The sequence below is a fragment of the Grampus griseus genome (assembly GCF_964374135.1).
Source record: "Grampus griseus genome assembly, chromosome: X".
Taxonomy (NCBI): Eukaryota; Metazoa; Chordata; class Mammalia; order Artiodactyla; family Delphinidae; genus Grampus; species Grampus griseus.
In genome coordinates this window covers 31,519,408-31,541,649 of record NC_138999.1, presented here as the reverse complement: position 1 = coordinate 31,541,649, position 22,242 = coordinate 31,519,408, and the positions used below count along the sequence as shown (strand labels likewise).

The following is a 22,242-nucleotide window of genomic DNA, read 5'->3' as shown; positions in this document are numbered from 1 at the left end:
TCAACATGGCTTTTGGATGGGATGGAAAATAAATATATGACACATCAATGTCAGTGCCCAGATGGCTCAATGAGAATAATGAGAAAAAAAGAAACAGAATGGTTTTCTAAAAGTATACTTTCACTTCTATGACAGTCACTCTATGATTAGAGCTAAATTTAGTCATCAAGTTAGATGCAGAAATGTTTTTTTATATGCTGGTATAGCTGTTTAATCTTTTCTATATAAATGATACCTCAGGGAATTTAAATCCACAACTGGCAGAAAGAGCCATTATTAATCATGATTCAGACAGAATCTAAGACAGGATATGGTGCACATAGATAATTATATAATATCTGATAATGATAAACCTATAGATTTTTTAAAGAAAATAAAATATTTTCTGAACCCTATGTGTAAAAACCAAAGTCTTCTAAATTATTTAGTCTAAAAAGATATTTTTATATCACTGAGACCAAGATAAACAAACATACTGACTGATCTCAAAGAAAATAAAAATAATACAGGTCACAGATGAGAATGTAAAAGTCAGAATATAAAAATCAGAGATGCTTATTAAGATATTATAACTCCAGTTTAAGAACAGGATGCTATGAAATAGAGATACTCAATGCAAAAGAAAGTATTCTTACAAATATATATAGGAGATCACCTATCTATTTATCTATCTATCTATCTATCTATCTATGTATCTCCTAAAGGAAACAGTTGGAAAAGAAGGCTTGTTGATAAAGAGAGAAAAAAGCAATGAGCTGAAAAATATGAGTGATAAGATAGGATATACAGAGGATCCAATTAACAGGTAGTATCCAACAACTAACGGTTGGAAAATGAGAACAATGAAAATGGAGGGGAGAGAATGATGAAAGAAATTATTTAAGAGAATTTTTCAGAGCTTATGGAAAACAAGTTCATAATTAAAGGACTCACTGTGCACCCAGATAGTGAATTTAAAAAGTCCCTCCTTGGGCTTCCCTGGTGGCGCAGTGGTTGAGAGTCCGCCTGCTGATGCAGGGGATGCGGGTTCGTGCCCCGGTCTGGGAAGATCCTACATGCCGCAGAGCAGCTGGGCCTGTGGGCCATGGCCGCTGAGCCTGCGTGTCCGAAGCCTGTGCTCCGCAACGGGAGAGACCACAGCAGTGAGAGGCCCGCGTACCGCAAAAAAAAAAAAACAAAAAAGTCCCTCCTTGATGCATTCTGGAACAATATCACAACACAATGGAAGATCCTAAAAATGTCCAGAGGTGTGGGAAAACAGAATTATAGTAGACTTTCTCATCACCAATACTGAATACCATGAGGCAAGTGGAACAATTATCTCAAGAGTTATGAGGAAAAACCTTTTCATCTTGGAAAAATATACGAAGCAAAAAATAAATCAAGTGTAAAGGTAGTCAAAAGACATGCCTAAAAATAAAAATTTTAGGAATTTACCTCTCCCATACTTTTTATTAGAAGGTTTCATAAAGGAAGTTTTTTAGTAAATAAGTGAGTACACTAAGAAAGAGAAGGATATTAGTTTCTATCCAAAGAGAAATATAGAGTGCCCAATACTAAGCTCTTCAGTAGGTCTGGAAAGCACTCAGTCCAAATAAGAATGAAAGGTAAGATGCTCTAGAATGTGGTATACTTGAAGGAAGGATTAAATTTACTCACTTCTTTAGAATTTATTTTCTTAGCTTAAAAAAAGCATCAAAAGATGCTTTGTACACTGATTGCATAAGAAATATTTACAAAACACATTTTTACTCTTGGAACAGTAATGAACAGAGGATAAAACTAGTGATGTTTGGTGGGAGGGTGATCCATCTAGAGGAATAAGTAAGCAAGACCATCAAATATTATAGCTATATGTCAAGACATTATTTCTGAAGTTGACATAATAAAAATACTGGCAAAGATATATAGATTATTTATATTTATGGAGGCAACCACTGGAAGAACTAAAATTAGACATAGTTGAAAGAGTTAAAAGTAGGCACTCAAGAAGTGGATCTTTGGGCTTCCCTGGTGGCGCAGTGTTTGAGAGTCCGCCTGCTGATGCAGGGGACACGGGTTCGTGCCCCGGTCCAGGAAGATCCCACATGCCAAGGAGTGGCTGGTCCCGTGAGCCATGGCCGCTGAGCCTGCGCGTCTGGGGCCTGTGCTCCGCAACGGGAGAGGCCACAACAGTGAGAGGCCCGCGTACCGCAAAAAAAAAAAAAAAAAAAAATAGAATTGGATCTCTGCAGATGGGAATATGAGGGGAGAAGGATTTCCTTTGCATGTTAAACTCTTTTGTATCTGAGTTGTTACAGCAGATTCAAATTAAATTTTGATTAAAAAAGATAAAGAAGTTGAAAACAAGAATACATGTACAATATGGTCAAAATATGAATACATATATTCATGATTACATGTATAAGTGTACATGGATATATGGTCAGTTAACGTTCACTTGGCATGTGTTAAAAACCTCAAGAAGCTAATATTCATAAATATTTTCTATACTGATGCAGACCATTAAAGGTACAATGGTGAATAAAAAGAAAAAAGCACCGCTGAGAAATTAATGGGAATTACGTTCACCCAAGTGAAATGTTCTCACAAACCAGCTCCTGGAGAAGCAAAAATGATATAATTATATGTCATGGATCTTCAGGATTTCTTACAAATAGTCAAAGTCACATTTCACTGAATGCCAAGGGCTCTGTATGAATATGATATACACAAACACAGACACACAGTATGGCAGGTGTTAGTTTAATAAGAGTACTAACTCTGGATTTACATTGGCTGGTTTTGAATCTTTATTTCACCATTTAATAGCAGGGAAAATTGGGCAAATGATTTAATGTCTCTGTGCCCAATGTCTTGTTTTGTAAAACGAGGACACTAGTATGGTTGCAAGAATGATTAAATATGAAAAGGTACATAAAAGTGTATGCTATATAGATTTCATACATAACAAATGTTTAACATATATTGTTTTAATATTTATATATATAATACATATACTTTGTAAACATCTAATTATACATATGCTATAATAAACACATACTTGTTCATATAAAAAGACTGGAAAGAAATGAATAAATTAAATGTGTTTATCTGATGGAATTCTAGACAATTTTTGTTTTCCTCTTTATACTTTTCTGTTAAGTGCAAATTTTCAACAATGCAGGTATACAGGTTTTACATTTATAATAGAAACTATAAATTTAATTGTTAATTTAACTAACAAGAAAAATGGTCTTAAGCTACGACATCAGAGGTTTAGTGTGGTTGTTAGGAAGAATTTCCACATCATGAGAACTTTGAAATACTGGAAGAGGCTATCAGGTTTATGAGTGAACAAAGGGTCGGGGGGGACTTAATTCTTTTCACTTGTATCATCCTATTTGAAGGGCAGAGAAGAGATCATTTATCAAAGTCCTGAGGGAAGACAAATGGTACTGTGACAATGTCCAAATGAATTTGTATTACCAAAGTTGTGTTTTATAACAGACGTATAAGAAATATAACTTGGAAAACAAATGGGCTGTTTTTACAAAGAGTTTTATTCTGGGATTTGATTTATAATATAGATGGAGGTGAGTGGAGAATTGTTTTTCTCATATTTAATTCAATCTGGATATAGTCTCAACCATGAATATTCAGATTTTATAAATTATATACTCCTTTAGCATGGAGCAGCAACTGAAGAAAATGAACAGAGGCTAATGACACAAGTCAAATGTACTACTGTAACTGGGTTTCTTCGTATTTTAAATACAATTAAAGTTGTCTCCCATTTCCAATTATTTCTGTGTTTGATATATTAGAAGTAATAAAGACTACATGTGAAAAGTAATTCAGTTTAAGGTATAGTTCAAAAACCTAAAAGATAATTAGCAGTTATAGTCTGTTGCTTTGTACAAGGAAAAAGTAATTGAATACAAAGACAATGACTAAAATTTAAGACTGGTTAAAGACCATTACTGGTTATCAAATCTGTCAACTCCTGTGGTACTGACACAGCTATTCTCATATCATCGTTGTAATATGTAATAAGAGTATTTGCCATCATTAACACATTAATATATGAAGTAGGATTTGTTGATCTAGGAAGAATTATATATTATGCTCGTATTTAATTTCTCAAGACTATTCTCTGAGGCTTTCATTTGTTCCTTATTTTTGAGAATGGGCTAGTAACTGAAACATTAAACAAGTATCATGTGAACAGAATCAAATAAAAATGAGACTATATAGAATATCATCACAATTTGGGAGTGTACATGTATGTATACATCCATACATAAATATACAATGATTATGAAGCGACAGAGAAAAATGGAAACATTGGGGGTATCTTTGAGGTAAGATTTTTAGTCTTTACTTTTATTTTTCTTCAATCTTTCATAGTTTCTAAATTTTTACAATGAGCACGAAGTGCATTTATAATCAGAAACAACTAAATATTATATATATATATTTAGCACACACTGGTTCCAGTTTCCTGGACTGGGACTGTAGTACATAAAGAACTTAGAGGCTATTCTCTACGGACCATATGCATGCAAAATAAACTAAAATTAAATGCATACATAAAAAGTAATTGCTTTATATTGTTAGAACTGTTTTAACAAAATTGGTGAGAAATCTCAGTAACATATGAAAAACTTATCTATATCAGCAGTGGCAATCTTTTCATTACACATATATATCTGTTAAAAACAAATCCAGGGACTTCCCTGGTGGTACAGTGGTTAAGAATCCACCTGCCAATGCAGGGGACACCAGTTCGAGCCCTGGTCTGGGAAGATTCCACATGCCGCGGAACAACTAAGCCCGTGCGCCACAACTACTGAGCCTGCACTCTAGAGCCTGCGAGCCACAACTACTGAGCCTGGGAGCCACAACTACTGAAGCCCATGTGCCTAGAGCCCATGATCCACAACAAGAGAAGCCACCGCAATAAGAAACCTGTGCACCGCAACAAAAAGAGTAGCCACTGCTCTCTGCAACTAGAGAAAGCTCTCGAGCAGCAATGAAGACCCAACTCAGCCAAAAATAAATAAATAAAATAAATAAATTTATTTTAAAAAAAAAAACAAATCCAGCTCGCTCTTTTGTAATTATAACACACATTAAATCTCTAGGGTTGATATGTTCAGTGAAGCAAAATTAAAAGAAAAAAAACACTTACTTTGGAGAAACTGTCACAACCTTCCCTTGGGAGAAGAAGAAGTCAGTGGCATCTCTTCCGATAATTGTAGCATTATACACTAAGTTTTTCAAGCTTGAATTTTTCAGTAGGATCTATGTTGAAGAAGAGTATAAATGAGATCATGAATTTTAAAAATATATAACTTAACATTTCTTATTTTTATCAAAGAGTTATATATTTTAATCATGAAAATACTTACTCCTAGTATAGTAACTGGAAGGAAGCAGAATTTGTGTTCAAAGATAGTGTGTGTGTGTATTATTGTTTTTTTTCCAGAAGTGGGCAGGGAGAAAGAGCTACCAGTCAAGGAAATTACAGATGTAAGAACACCTGATCTTTGAAGATATGAAATCCAAAGTTAGCAACTTGGATTTTAACTGTACTGCAAAGGGAAATCTTTAAAGAATTTGGAACAGAGAGCTTACATAATCCAATTTACAAAAAGGTTACTCTGGCTGCTCAGTGTAGAAAGCATTATAAGGAGTGTAGGTTTAGTATCAGAGGTCCAGGCTGAAAACGATGGTGGCCTCATCTAGAAGTGGTAGTAGAGCTAAGGGTTGGCTGTCCCTTCCTTCCTGATGCCAAGATATGGAGAATATTTGAGAATGAGTTACTTCATTTTTAGAGAGCATTTCATGAAAAATGTGAGTTTATAAGTGTTTATGCAGAATATAATGGGGATTAAAAAAAAATACACATTAGAACGACACAGAGTTATCATGGAAAGTACTGACCCAGAGGACACAGAAGACCTGAGGGAAGTGAATGGTTGGCCAAATTAGAGTAAGGAAAAGGTGACAGCACTTAGGCAGTCCAGGAACTATAGTCATAGATAGAATATGGTAGATATCTGTTGAAAGATAAATTAACTACTTTTATATTTCAATAAGAACTTTGGTAACCACCAAGACAAGTAAGTTGTTGCTGAAGAGTTTCTACCCTTTGTTTACCCTCAAATTTGGGGCCCTCATGTTGCTTACCTGTTTACAGATCTCAGTAACAATCGAGGCAAGACTCCTCTAGTGTCTTATTTTTAATGTACGTATGTGTGCATTTAAAGTATTAATTAACAGATCTAGTGATTTTAAGTCACAGAGAGCTAATTTCCATTTTCTGGAAGGAAATGTTGAAAATAATAGTAGATGTACTATGAACTGTTACTGGTTTATAGTCTTGGAACTTCCATAACCAGCCCTGAGACCTGAAGAAAGCTACTCATTCTCATTATGTCACACACACACACACACACACACACACACACACACACACACAAATAAATTTATATAAAAATAAAAAAATAAATAAATGATGCAAAGGCATAGGGCCCATCTGTGGTCAGATTATTCCACCCAATTCCAGGATTTCATGTAGGGGTCATGTGAGTGGTAGATGGGGAGAAGGGAAAGCTGTTCAAGGAAAGAAAGCAAGTTTTGGAACCTCAATTCTCCTTTTGCAATGACAGCCATTCTTTAACTATTGTGCTCCTGTGTAAATTTTGTTTCAAAAAGTAAAAAAAAAAAAAAGATAGTTCTATTGCTTTTAAAAGTATCTCAGAAAATCACTGCACTCTACATTTTTTCACTGATCATTATACTGTTTAATGGTCCCAGTATTCTATTTGTGACACATAGCTACAAAAATACTTTTTCAATTATAGTAGCCGTTTCTTGAGATTTTTCTTTATACTGGAAGGTTGAAAGGGTTGTTAAGAATGACTTTCTACTACTTAGGCACTGCCATTTATGGTGTTGATGCATATGGGCAAACTATGCCATAGATTCTCAGCAATTTCCAAATCAGTGATTTTCTTGAATGAAATTTAAAATCAAAGTATGTTGTAATTAATATTTTATTTTGCATTTCTATTTAATTTTTGTTTCCTTCAAAAGATGTTTATTATATTTGTGAAAAATAAAAGTTCTATGTAGAATCGCATCTATAATCTTAAAGTGTGAACATTATTCTTAGTAAAAAGTGTCAAAAGAAACCATGTTTCTATTTTAATATGCTTTAATCTGATTTTTAACATCACAAATAAAATTTATGTTTAAAAATTAGCTTGTGTTATTAACTTTTTCAAAATAATAATCAAACGGCATAAAGAAATTAAAACGTGTACAGAATTAGAAAACTAGTAATAATACTTAAGTGAAATAAATCACTGCTTAAATCTAATTCAGACCTCTCCTATCTTCTGCAGGCTTAAGCAAAGCATTTCTAACTCTTCAGAAATTTGATTCTGAAGTCAAAAGTCCTCTTCATTGTAATTACAGCTCTAGGCCAGTTAGTACCCAAGGCCCTTAATTATCATTGCACGTAGTGAATTACCGTACAAAATACTGTTGAAAAAGTTCTCTGAAGAGTTTTGTATCTCTTTTTCCAACAAAAAAAGGGAAAGGAATAAAATTTTTTAAAAAGGATCATATCTCAATGTTTGCTAACAGAAAATCAGGAGGAGTGGCTTTCCTTTCCCTGAATTGAGCCCTTTACACTTTGAGACAAGGACCTGAGTTTTTCCTGACTTTTAACTGAATCCTTATTAACCATCACTCATACAGTCACAGAGCCTGCACAGTTATTTTCTCAAAAAGGTTACATCTACAAAACACCAGGATGTATCTTTTGAAGACCAAATATGGACGTGTTTTGCATCAAAAGTATCAAATTACCACCCCCCCCAGCTTAACATGAGGAGGAATACATAAAACAGCCTAAGGACAAGGAATAAAAATGATCTGACCAAAGAGGTAAATTAACTTCTGTACATAGTAAGATTCTAACAGCCCAGACTTTCCTGAGAAAGAAGGAGAGAACTATAAATCTGGTTGAAGATTTTATGAAAACTAGTAGAAGGAACAGTCTTAAACAAATATAAGAAATAAAACTGTATGCTCAACATATTTCACAAGTATTCATATGAAACATATTGTTTGAAAACTAAAGTGCTGTTGATGATCCCTGACAAGATATTTCTCAATCAAAGAAAACACTTGCAAAACATGGACATATTTATATAGTTTTGTCAGGGTCACAGGACTGAAAATTTCATTTTTAATTTTTCCTGCATATTAAAAAAATTCACTGTTACATATTTAGCAGCTCTAGCATATATAAAAGCCCTTAGTGGGGATTAACAGTGGCCCTGGTCAGGAGTGCTTTCATAATTACTTCCCTTTCCATATCCTCATTTGAACAAAATTCATCTGGATGTGTAAAGTTCCCTAAAGGGAAGCCAGGCATACTCCGATCACAAGTTTCTACTTACTGTGTCAGTCTTCTTGTACATGAAATGGATCTCAAGTTTCCTGAATGATTTGCCCTTCAAAGTACTTAACTTTCATTTTCCATCTCCCCACCCTATTCCTCAAATGAATGAGGCATCATTTCATTGTAGGTAGTGATTACTATTAAGGAAAAATTCTCCCTTTCACTCTGCTATACCTTTAGTTTAGAAGGAAAAAACATTTAAGGCTTATTTTATCATACTGATACTTTTGTTAATTTTGGGTTGAGAAAGAAATATCTAAAACCCACTTAAACGTTTAACTCCACGTATATTTTGGCCCCAAAGATATCCTTACCTCTCTCAACACAGTGTCATGAAGAGTACAATGAAAGGGCACCACCTTCTTGGGGAGATATGCAGGAAGTCTTTCATACGTGCAGACACAAAACATGAGCATCAGGATTGGATTGGGATCACAGATATCAGTAGCCTAGTTTCAAAGAAGAGAATTATAAATTACAGGAAATACAGATAAAATATATAAAAAGAGCTAAAGCACAGTACATCAATTGTTGAATTACTTAAAACATCTTAAAATGTTATTGACACTGAAATGTTGCTATGAGCAAACAAAATATTGCTGTGAATCAGAACAGCTTCACCTATGTGTTAAAAGATAAATTAGATGTATTCTAAATATAACAATGACCTCACAGCCTCAAAGATGTGATAAAAGCTAGTCAGAAGTCAGAAAAAATACTGTGCACTAGAAATACTGACTAATGTGATTAAGATACCATCCCTGACTTAAAGTATATAATATGGTAAAAGGTAATAGTAGACAAACTACTAAGGTAAAAGATGGCAAGAGATTTTCAAGCAAAAGCCCAAAGGAGGAGGTAGCAGATGGGATGGCCTTGAAGAATGCTTGGATTTTAAATAAGTTGGTGTTTGAAGTGAGAAAAAGGTATATTCTATCAGAAAGGTAAAGAACTCTAGGACAAGGATATAGGAAGTATAGTGTTCATTCGGGAAAGAAAAAGTACAATCCAAATCACGCATAATAAGATAAGAAGGGGCCAGTTGTGGAAGAAAAGACTAAGGATTGCCACGGCCACATAGAGGAGGGTGTGGACGCCAGGGTGAGGGACTTGATTTCAGAACAAGGAATAACACAAGAGCAACAATTCGGGCAGATCAGGTAGGGGCAGTGGGAGGTGGCTGGGGAAGTACTTTGTCTAGAACAAATCACAGTAAGGCAGAAAATGTAATTATACTGATAAACAAGATAAATTAGTACTGATTGTTGGAAGAGATTTGAGAGAAAATCCAGAATTAGGGAGGAATAACAGCAGGGACAATCAACATAGCCAGAATGTGCATTAAACCCAAAATGTAGAGTCAGGAGCAGAAGGAGGAAGGATTCTTTCTCTCAGTTTATGTAGTGCTTATGATCTCCTAGAGAAAGGTGGAAGTAGTGGGGAAGAATTATTCACAGCAATGAAGTATTGGGATTGGTCTGAGGCAAAGACTCAAAGACATATAAACACCACTGATCAACAAGCAGCTCTGTCATTTTTAGTCAACAGGGAGCTCCTAACATTTCCAAAAAATGAAGATCTACTATGACTTAATGGCACACATTCACATAGCAACTGAAAATGATCCAGGCCTGGCTTGCAAACACAAATAGTGCCAGAGCTAAGTATATCTAAAGTGTTATGTGAAACTAAAGCACTTGATTCTGAAATCTGGCAGCAGTTACCACAGAATAATGACAGCCCCTTTGATCATCTGCTAGTCCACATTCCTGAAAACATTCTTTTCCTTCTTTGAAAGAACACAAAGGTTTATTCTTTCTTGTTCTGTCAATAAGCAGTAAGGCTAACCAATAAAGGTGCCTGGGGAGGAGATTATTAGGGGGAAAAGGGGGAGCCTCGGCAGGGTAGAAAACTGTTAGTGAGTATGATGTGAGGAAAACTGAGAAATATATCAGGACCTCAAAGTTTCTCATCAGTATTCTGTCATCTCACATCTCTTCACTAAGGACAATGTTAGTCAACATATATAGGAAAATTATTCAACATAAGGACAAACTGAAAAATGGAATACAGAGTTTAATTCCCACGAAATGAAGAATATGGGCCAGCCTCTGGGTGTGATCCAAAGAGAGCTATCTATAGTGATGGGAAATGTGTTCATTGGGGAAAGGGTAGAACTAGTGGCAGGATACTCTGGTTCCCAAGCCTGAGGCCAGTAAAAGTCTTCTGAACAGTTATAGTGACTACAGCATAAAATATATAGGCAGCAATACAAAATTATTCCAAAAACTCACCTTTGAAAAATGTGTAATAGGATGAAGAGGCAGTATTTTGGAAATGAAAAAAAATGTTTATCTTAATTGAAAAATACTTTTGATAATCAGGGTATTAGAGTGAAAAACCTTTAGAAAAGCACAGTCTTACCTTTATGATAAATTTCAATGAAAATAACCTAAAGAACTTTAAAGTAATCTTTAAAAATTGTATAAAAGGGCTTCCCTGGTGGCGCAGTGGTTGAGAGTCCGCCTGCCGATGCAGGGGACATGTGTTCGTGCCCCGGTCCGGGAAGATCCCACATGCCGCGGAGTGGCTGCGCCCGTGAGCCATGGCCGCTGAGCCTGCGCGTCCGGAGCCTGTGCTCCGCAACGGGAGAGGCCACAACACAGAGATGCCCGCGTACCACAAAAAAAAAAAAAAAAGGGACTTCTTTTTCAAATATAACTGGTAAATAAGTACCATTCTGTGAACAATTTAAAAGCACGAATTGCTTTTTGTGATACTATGGGCTAATTGCTTCATACATTAGAGTGCATCAGAATCACATGGAGGGTTTACTAAAACACAGATTGCTAGGCCCCATCCTCAGAGTTTCTTAATCAAAAGGTGTGAAGTGCAGCTCTATCCATCTACCCTGCACAACACCACTGCACCAAGCTGTAACCATGGTGAGACTTTACCAATGGAGAGGGATGAGTGGAGTAAGTGTCAATGTTGAGAAGTAAAAATCCAGGGCACTGAGTATGACTTTTGCTCAGTCCAAGTTAACCTAAGTAAAGCCCTTCAGAGAGCTTCTCCTCATGGACCACCACAGTTATTAACCATGCAGACCTGTACTCAGGTACATACTGAACACGGAAACTGCCTCTTTCTAATTCAACCATTCGACCTGATCCCTACATTGGTACTAGCAGGTAGAAACTAGTAAGCTAATGTACACTCAATTGTCTGAAATAGGGTAGAGAAATATATAAAACCTGAGTGTGTCCCTTTATTCACTCATTTTTCATTCATTTATTTATTTACTCAATATTTGATATCTGTTATTTTCCAGGCACTTTTCTGAGACTACAGCAGCGAACAACAAAACAGAATAGACTGTTCCTGTTAAGAAGCTCACATTCTACAGGAGGAGGCAGGGTATAAATATGACCGGGGATCAACACTATTGAGAAAAATAAGCAAGAAAGAGAAGGACTGAAGGATGTACTAATTTAGAGAGGGTACTGGGAAAGCTTCTCAGATAATGTGATATTTGAGCAGGGTCTTGAGTGAAGTGGGAAAAAGAATCATGAAGATATCCAAGAAAATGAAGCTCCAAGCAGAGGGAATAGAAAGTGCAAGGGCTTTGCAAAGGCATGAGACACAGTGTTTTAAAAAGCAGAAAATAGGCCAGGGCCCATAATGCATTATTCTAAAAAATGCAGCAAACTCTGTGAAAACAACTTGTGTACGTCATTTTGTTGGTAAAAAATAGAACCATAATAATTTTACAACAAAAGGACATATTCATTTCTAATATATATACATATTGTATAACACTGGTTAAAGTGTTACTCCTCAGTAATCAAAGTGCTTATTAACACCTTGTTTTACATTTTTTTTTTTTTGCGGTACGCAGGCCTCTCACTGTTGTGGCCATTTCCGTCGCGGAGCACAGGCTCCAGACGCGCAGGCTCAGCGGCCATGGCTCATGGGCCCAGCCACTCTGCGGCATGTGGGATCTTCCCGGACCGGGGCACGAACCTGTGTCCCCTGCATCGGCAGGCAGACTCTCAACCACTGCACCACCAGGGAAGCCCTTGTTTTACATTTTTGAATAGGCCAAATACATGTTTATAAGATTTGAATCTTATTAAATTGCAGTTTCAAGGCAAATTGCTTGATATTATCAGCATGTCAATTAGAAGGTGATAAAATATTCCATATTTACTGTTCTCTAATACCAATATATCAATATATCTCTTTCAATCTTGATGTCACTATGTTTGCTAAACTAATGCCTTTAAGTTAGGAGCAACTGTAATTCAAAGTCTCATTTTAAATCATACTTTTAATCTTCCCCTTACTTCTAAAGTTTAGATTAAACTCTGAGGGTTCTGTATAAAAAATAAAACATAACCCACTCTGAACATGACAGGTTTGTATGTACTTTGAAGAGGGTAGCTGAATGGAAGCCAAAGAAACAAACAATGTGCACATGTCCTCTTCTCAATACAAGCAATGCTTACGATGAAGAAAAAAATGCACAGCTATACTAGCCAATTGGAACTATTTCAAAGAATGTAAGCCTCTTGGGGTAGAAATTTATAAAGCCTCATTCCTCAAGGACAGAACCAGGGAGTGACCACCTGAACACTGGAGCAGGTCTATTTATGATCACCTGTTTGTCTTGGTCTTGGTATATGGACTTAATATGACCTACCCCCTCAAAATTCACACTTAGTGATTACCAATATGACTGTCACAATGACATGTAAGGTGTTTTCTAGTCAATTTTCACTTGGTCTCAACTAATTATGTACAAGGTTTCAGCAGTGTCACCTAAATTTAATACTTTATAGAGCTGAAAATGCCAGCAGTGTTAAGGCGACCTTTCATTTGTAGAGCATCTCTACATAATTTTTACCATTTATTCTTCAAAATAAATTGAAGAAGCATCTTTTATTATTTCCATTTTACATGTGTTGGGGCCGAGGGTAGGCTGCCCCAAAATGTGCCTCAATGGCATATTGATTATTTTGAATTCAAGTTACTTAAGAAAGCCAATGCAAGAGGGACACTTTGACCCTCCTCTTTGTGTCCCTGAAAGTAGGAGATGAATCTATCACATGAAAGGTGCACTCTCTGCATTTGAAGGCAGAAGGACATACTTATCACAAGAGACAGGGAATTCGGGCAGAGATACCTGTATAAACAAAACATTACTTATTTAATTGACTACCTCAAGCCCAAATTCTGCTTAGATTCTTCACTAATTAAGCACCCAAAGCCCAAGTTTCTTTGTCCTGCCAATTCATCACCAATTTCTCTGTTTAAAAAGTATAAAAGCTGCCTGCTTTGGCCACTTCTTAGGTCCAATTTTTATGGGACTTCCATATGCATGAATTAAAATGTGTTTCTTTTTCTCCTGTTAATCTGTCTTGTGTTAATTTTATTATTAGTCCAGTCACAAGAATTCAAGACAGGTAGAGGGGGAAATTTCCCCCTCCCTGACACATGTAAGGAAACTGATCTTGAAAATGTTATAGGACATCCTATTAAATGCTGTAGTCAGGTCTAGAATCTATGGATTCTGTGTTTGGTTCTGTGGTTCCGTCTATATTGTCAGACTACAATTTGTGATAATTTATTTAAAGAAAAAATTTCTCACCTTTGGGACAGTTTTTCCAAATAGCATGTCAGCTGTTCTCATAATTTGTGTTCATCAAACTAAGCAGAATCCTTTCAGGATTAGAATATATGTTGCTGGACGCAAAACAAGGATTGACTTTTGGTGAATTTTGTCCATGTACAGGGCGCAGATTATTGATGCTATGTGGTATAACTCGGTATAGTACCAGAACCTAAAATTTGGGTAAGAGAGAGAGGAAGAAATTTTACTAGACCTGAATGGCAAAATAAAAACTAGTATTTAAAGAGTAAATACTACCAAGCAAAGAGTAAATACACACCACCAAGCAATTCTCTGGCACCAGCTAGATGTCCTACATTCAACTCAATTCTGATAGTATCTACACAGAAGTTGTATCAGAGTCCATAGGTTAAGAGCTCTGTCCCACAAAACTGTCCTCTACTTCAGATGTCAATCACAAGCCCAGGTTGCTACCTGTGCTTCTGACCAATGGGCTATGTGTTGGAGGTTCCAACGACCCCTTCCTTGGGTTCAATTAATTTGTTAGAACAGCTCACAGAACTCAGGAAACCCTTTTACTCATTAGATTACTGGTTTGTTACAAAGGAAATTAAAAGATAGGAATTAATAGCCAGATGAAGAGATACATAGGGTGAGGTCCTGAACAAAGGAGCTTCTCTCCTCGTGGAGTTTGGGAACCAGCATGGTGGCTTGTGGAAGCATTCTGGTTGGATGGTTTCTGAACCCCCCTCCTTTGGGGTTTTATGGGGGGCTTCATTACACAGCCATGATTAATTAAATAATTAGACATTGGGGACTGATTCAACCTCCAGCTCCTATTCCCTCCCTGGAAATCAGGACATGGGAGTGAAAGTTCTCAATGCTCTACTCTTGGTTGGTTCCCCTGGCAACTAGCTCCCATCCTTAGGTGCTCTCCAAAAGTCACTCATTAACGTAAACCTAGTTTTGGTGGAAAGGGGCTTCTTATGAATAACAAGATATCCATTTCAACTTTATGGCTCTGAAGGGATTTCAGGAACTGAGGAAAAAACACCAAATATTATAACAAAAGATGCTCCCATTGCTCTTATCACTCAGGAAATCCCAAGGGTTTGGGGAGCTATAAGCCAGGAACCGTGGATGAAGACCAAATATATATGAGAAATATACATATTTTGGACAAACTATATATGAGAAATATATATATTTGGTCAGACCAAATATATTTATTATAAATCATAATATTGTATTACCTAATTAAAAAATTAACTGATTTGAGGACAGTTTTTTTCAAGTGCCATTTCATTAAAAACACAAGGATGTGAAATTCCTTTCTCATTTCTTTGCCAGCTTATGTAACTTATAAAAGTAAAATTTAGAAAATCAAAGAATAAGTTATCAAGTCATAATTGATTGTGATAATGATATTTATTTAAGAGGTCTGTTTTTAAGACAACAAAAATGTATACAATTTTGTAATTTGGCATGTTTGTATCCTATATCATAAAATTTGGTGTCTTTACATCATAGCACCATTCACTACATATAGACCACATGTTTGATCATGAAGCTACACATCTGAGTTTAAAAATAATTAAGCAATATTAAGATTAAGTAAAGAAACCAGTGTCTGATCAGCAATGTAATATAGCAATGAGCTACTCAAAAGTGCTGCTCTACTAGTGAGGTAGTAGATCACAAGCTGTTCATCCCACCCAGAACCTACATATATACAGGCAAGACTTTCTCAGTGAAGGAGTCAGAGCATTTGGTTTACATTACTGTACAAACTCAGCTCCTTGGTTCATCCCAAACCTGTGATAGACAGGCATGGGTGTGAAGACCACAATCTGAGCCATATGCTTTAGTGATACTGTCGGTAGCCTGACCATATCTCTCCAGCATTCACCTCTTATTCGGAAAGCTACTCACCTACTTACTTTGTAGGTAAAGACCTACAAATCTCTGCTGGAGGGCTTTTTCTCTGGCACATGGGAGCACACTCAGCCAGGAGTGCCAGAAGATTAATGACCCTTGAAGCAGCCCCCTACCAAGAATAGTCAGGGAACTGGTAGATAAATACTCCAGCTTCCTCATCACTCAGTTGGGTTGACTCTGAGATTCATCAATCTCATTCATCTGAGATTCAGTGCTCCTACAGATCCCCTGTGGAACTGAGCCTCAGTTGCCCACAGTGGAACCTGTGTGAAACCACATCTGTTATCAGCCTTCCTCACATTCTCTGATTCAACTCCCTACTCTAATGCCCATGCTTCTTAGGATCACCTCTGAAATAAACTACTTGGACTCAAACCTTGTCTCCGAGTCTGCTTCTAGGAGAGTGCAGTCTAAGACAAGTATTGGTACTTTCCTAGTCAAGTATACGTTAATTCTAACCTTAGAAAAAAGTGCTCATTTCTTTACATATAACATATCTACACGATGTAGTGTCTTAAATGGCTACAGTTTAAAAAGTATTAAAATATTTACAAGAGTGCCAGAACTATTCTTAACTCTGCCACGATGAGAACTATTTTAAAATTCCATCAAAAAATCCATGTCTGAATTCCGAACAATTATCTGGCATATGTCTAGTAAGAATAGTCATTCAAAAATGTGATTTGCATCATTTAAGCATTTTTGACAGAAGTGTAACAAAACTTCTTTGCTCCTTCTTTCTGGTAGTTATGCGACTTAGGGTTCCTAGGCTTCAAATGATATATTCTGTAACAATGCAATTAAAAGCCTTTGAAAAGAACCTTTTCCCCTTCTCAGGGATTACCAAATGATGAAACACCTGAGAAGAGTTGAGATAAATGTTTGAGGCTAATAACCTGAACTGGCTCAGGATTCAACTGTCATCACTTACCTCCACTCTGCAAATAAGACAAGATCTACAAGTGACCCCTGACTACAAATATGGATTCAATGATGGACCCACACAGAGGATGCGTGTGACCTTTACCACAAGAAGAGCCACCAACCTGAGTACTTAATTCTACAGCAGTGCTTCTCAAACTATCAGCAGTGAAAGACCCGTTAGTTTTTACTGTGCCACAAAATGCTAATTTTGTCAAATACTCTAAAAATAAATTCCTAGACAAATGAAATGAAGAATAAAACATACAAAATATAAGACCCCATCACAAGCAAACCCAAATACACTATGTGTAAGAAGTGTTACTATTTTTTGCTTAACATTCAATCCACATAAAGTATTTGAAAGACTCAAAACAACAGTGACAAAACTGCTAATAGTATATCTTTTGGGTCAACACCCAATTTCAGCATGTGGAGGGGGCAGAGCTTCCCCACAGAAATGAGCAATTCTCAGACACCAGCAGGGCATCCTACAATTTAACGTAAAACTGACACTATCTACCAGAAGATAGCATCAGATTCTACAGGTTAAGTACTCAGCCCTGCAAGACTACTCCTCCCTCAATTCAAATATCAACTGCAAGCCCAGACTATTACCTATGTTTCTGACCTTCCAGCTACCCGTTGGAGGTTCCAATGACACCCTCCTTGGTAACTCAATTTATATGCCAGCTGAAAGTCCAGGTTTGCTGACAAACTAGCTATAAATCAGAGGTTCCCACGACCCGCTCCTTGAGTTCAATTAATTTGCTAGAGAGCCTCACAGAACTCAGAGAAACATTTTACTTACTAAATCATGAGTTTATTATAAAAGGATATGATGCAGGAACAGCCAGATGTAAGAGATGCTTAGGGCAAGGTATGTGGGAAAGAGTGAGGAACTTCTACACCCCTCTGGGCTCTCCACTCTCCCCATATCTCCACGTGTTCACCAATCCGGAAGCTCTCCGAAACCTGTTTGTTTGGGGTGTTTATGGAGGCTTCATTACATAGTCATGATTGATTAAATCACTGGCCATTGAAACGAATCAATGGACAAAGGCTTAATCTCCAAAATATATAAACAGCTCATGCAGCTCAATATTAAAAAAACAAACAACCCAATCCAAAAATGGGCAGAAGACCTAAATAGACATTTCTCCAAAGAAGATATACAGATGGACAAGAGGCACATGAAAAGCTGATCAACATCACTAGTTATTAGAGAAATGCAAATCAAAACTATAATGAGGTGTCACCTCACACCAGTCAGAATTGCCATCATCAAAAAATCTACAAACAACAAATGCTGGAGAGGCTGTGGAGAAAAGAGAACCCTCTTGCACTGTTGGTAGGAATGTAAATTGATACAGCCACTATGGAAAACAGTAGGGGGTTCCTTAAAAAACTAAAAATAGAACTACCATATGACCCAGAAATCACACTACTGGGCATATACCCTGAGAAAACCATAATTCAAAAAGATACATGCCCCCCAGTGTTCACTGCAGCACTATTTACAATAGCCAGGTCATGGAAGCAACCTAAATGCCCATCAACAGACAAATGGATAAGGAAGATGTGGTACATATACACAATGGAATATTACTCAGCCATAAAAAAGAACAAAATTCGGTCATTTGTAGAGACGTGGATGGACCTAGAGACTGTCATACAGAATGAAGTAAGTCAGAAAGAGAAAAACAAATATCGTATGTTAATGCATATATGTGGAATCTAGAAAAAATGGTACAGATGAACCGGTTTGCAAGGCAGAACTAGAGATACAGATGTAGAAAACAAACGTATGAACTAGGAGATTGTGACTGACATATATACACTAATATGTATAAAACAGATAACTAATAAGAACCTGCTATATAAAAAATAAAATAAAATTTAAAAAGAAAAAAAAAATCATTGGCCATTGGCAAATGATTTAACCTCCAGCTCCTCTCTGCTCCTAGGAGGTCAGGATGTGGGATGAAAGTTCCAACCCTCTAATCACATGGATAGTTCCTCTGGTGACCAGCCCCCACCCTTAGGTGATCTAGAGTCTTTCCAAAAGTCACCTCATTAACATAACAAAAAACACCTTCACCACTCTCCGCACTTAAGAAATTCCCAGGGTTTTAGGAGCTCTGTGCCAGAAATGGCAATGAAGGCCAAATCTATATTTCTTATTACAAATCACAATATCACAGTATTGTAACATGGACGAGCCAATTTTGACTCCGTGTTGAATCTGTTTCTTTGACTCTAGCCTTTGCTTTTCATTGCTTTTGTTATTATAATCATACATAATGGCCTGTCTCAGGGAATCCTACCCACCTGTGAATGGCTGAAGAAATTAGCACATCCCCTCCCAGAGGCTGGCCATTCCAGGAGATGTTTTGCAAGACTGATGGTCCTTTTTACTTTACTTCCTCCCCCCTCTCCCTCTCTATTCTGCCTTTTTACTTTACTTCCCTCTCTGATTCTATCAAAGAAACTGGCATCCAGACCCCCATAAGATGGTAATTTTGAGACATCAGTCTTCCATCTTCTCAGTCTGCCGGCTTTCCAAATAAAGTTGTATTCCTTGCCTCAACACCTCATCTCCAATTTATTGGCCTATCGTGCGGTGAGCAGAGTGAGCTTGGACTCGGTAACATTCTTTCATTACATACATTGAGTGCTATCCAACCACTGTCACATGCACTTCTAGTTCCACATGACTTTCACTATAACATGTGACTTAATGTTTTTCAATGACAGATTTTTAAAATTATGTGTTATTTTAATCTATTTTGCCAATTGACAGAGAAAAGAGATGACAATTTTCATCTTTTCATTGTCCATAAAAAAATCTCTGCATTTTCTTAGATTATTCAGATAGTTTGATTTGTTCTGAAGAACCATCTCGAATTGGCTTATGTTGATCAGAAGGAAAGAATCAATTGCCAGTTTATGATGATTATGTTAGATATAGGGATGCCTGATGGTTTAACACTTGGTTGGAGTCTCTTTACTCCATTAACTGCAGGAACTTATAGGAGTATGCCAGATCCGAGTTAACTGAGAATCCAATTGAGGATTGTGTACTGGACCAAACACCCAGACATCATTTTCAAGACTTTTTATTAGTTAATGAATGATTAGTCATGACAGGGAACAGAATACAGCCACCCCAAGATGTGCCAACTTTGCATGTGGATTGATTTGACTGAAAGCAACTGAGACCCAGCAAACTCAGGAAAAACTTTTTACCTCTCCCTTAACTGCCTAAAAGAATTTCAATAGGGAGCCTATACCAGGAAGAGGGCTATCACCAGAGATAACTTTTTTCATCAGAAAGACTTATCTCCATGGCAGGGCAAACATTTGTTTACCAAACATTTGCTCTTCCCATCTTCCTGTGAATTGTCTTCCCCCCTTTTGAAGCCTCAGACCCCTACCCCCTTATTCTTAGTTCAGGATGGCATATAAGCCTCAACTGTCTGACTGTCTCATATTTTTATGGGGCTTCTGTATGTATATAACTTGTTTCTCCTGTTTGTCTTATGTCAATGTAATTATTGGACCAGCTAAAGAACCTAGAAGGGAAGAAGGGAAATTTTTTCCATCCCTAAACTCATCACCCTGAGTGTGCTACATGTAGAAAATGGAAAGGACCTCAGACTGAAGGTTTCCCTGAATTGAAATGGTCCATGGCCACTAGGGCTCCATCTTTGTGTACATTTCTGATTTGAGTGTGGAGTGAGTGGGACACTAGAAGTGACGATATGAGTGATAAGCCCTCTACTTTGCTGTTACTGTGCATTCTCTTTTTACTTATCTTGTACACTTCCTTAAAGGTAAGTTAACATGTTGCTATGTGAAGTTCAGTGTATTTTCCACTTTTGATTGTCAAACCAAACCCAAGGCCATGCTGCTGGTGAAGCAGACTAGGCCCTATATGACTGACTATGCAAAAGATAACATTTCCAATATATTTTTGCCTATGGACTGGGATAAGTTAGGCATTAGCGATCAGTTAGCAATGAGCTGAGTCTTCCCATAATCTTTGTGATAAACAGAGGGAAATTTTCTTGAAGGATTTAAAGAACTTGAGCATCCTTAAGTATGGCTGTAAAGTAGATTTTAAAAAATCATATCTACTATGGGTTTTTACTGTGCTGCAATAAAGATGAAAATCAGAGCACATGCAGTAAATAACTCACTATCCAAATCTCAGCTACCTCTGAAAACCTCATGCAGGCAAGCCAGCAAGCACATAATACATATGTAAATATTCTGAGCTACAATCTGTGAAGTCTCAAAGTCTGTAAGTTAATTTTTTTCCACTTAATTTTAAAAAACCTGTTTGTGTACTTTAAGGCAGTGCCTTTTTGCTTTTATTTTATAGAAAAAAAAGTAATAACCTTGGATATCTGGTTTCTTAGGCCACAAAAAAGTTACAAGTACTAGGAAAAGGAACTAGTGTAAGCAGATTCATTGATAATAAAAAGCGAGAGGATATAGTCATATGACATGTGAATAAAGAAACAAACTATTAAAAGCTAAAAAATAATCCAAGGGCTTCCCTGGTGGCACAATGGTTAAGAATCTGCCCGCCAATGCAGGGGACACAGGTTTGAGCCCTTGTCCGGGAAGATCCCACATGCCGCGGAGTAACTAAGCCCGTGTGCCACAACTACTAAGCCTGCGTTCTAGAGCCCGCGAGCCACAACTACTGACCCTGAGTGCCACTACTACTGAAGCCCATGCACCTAGAGCCTGTGCTCTGCAACAAGAAGCTACCACAATGAGAAGCCTGCGCACCATGACAAAGAGTAGCCCCTACTCACCACAACTAGAGAAAGCACGCGCACAGCAATGAAGACCCAACTCAGAACACCTCCCAAAAAAGATAATAATAATCCAAGCATCTCAGCACCATTTAGAGGAGAAATAGGCTTGTATACAGTCCTGTGGACCACTATACTGGATACTGAGGTGATACAAATATTTCAACCATTTCAAACCATATTCTATTTAAGAGGAAAGAAGGTCTATGTCTACTCCTTTATTCAATTATTACACACTGAGTACATAATACAAAGCCAGTTACTGTACTTAGAAATAGAAACATGACAAATACAATAATGCAATCTCTAGTTAAAGCATATTTAGAAAGATAATTAATCCTAAATGGTTGAACTGTAAAATCTTTAAAAAAGGTAAAGTATAAAAAGTAGAATGAAAAAAAAATGCTACCAAATTTAACTCCTTTTCCAAAGTTTTCAAGGAATATGGCCTATCACACCTG

General features: G+C 36.9%; 1 protein-coding gene across 1 annotated transcript in view; it reads right to left on the bottom strand.

The window, feature by feature from the left end:
- CFAP47 (cilia and flagella associated protein 47) overlaps positions 1-22,242 on the bottom strand; it is a gene marked incomplete at both ends in the record, with an annotated part of 513,170 nt that overhangs the window by 236,586 nt on the left and 254,342 nt on the right. Inside the window, 5 exon segments of the mRNA XM_082682021.1 lie at positions 5,174-5,286; positions 8,776-8,910; positions 10,186-10,373; positions 14,112-14,139; positions 14,143-14,304. Of these exon segments, the coding sequence (XP_082538147.1) occupies positions 5,174-5,286; positions 8,776-8,910; positions 10,186-10,373; positions 14,112-14,139; positions 14,143-14,304 (626 nt within the window).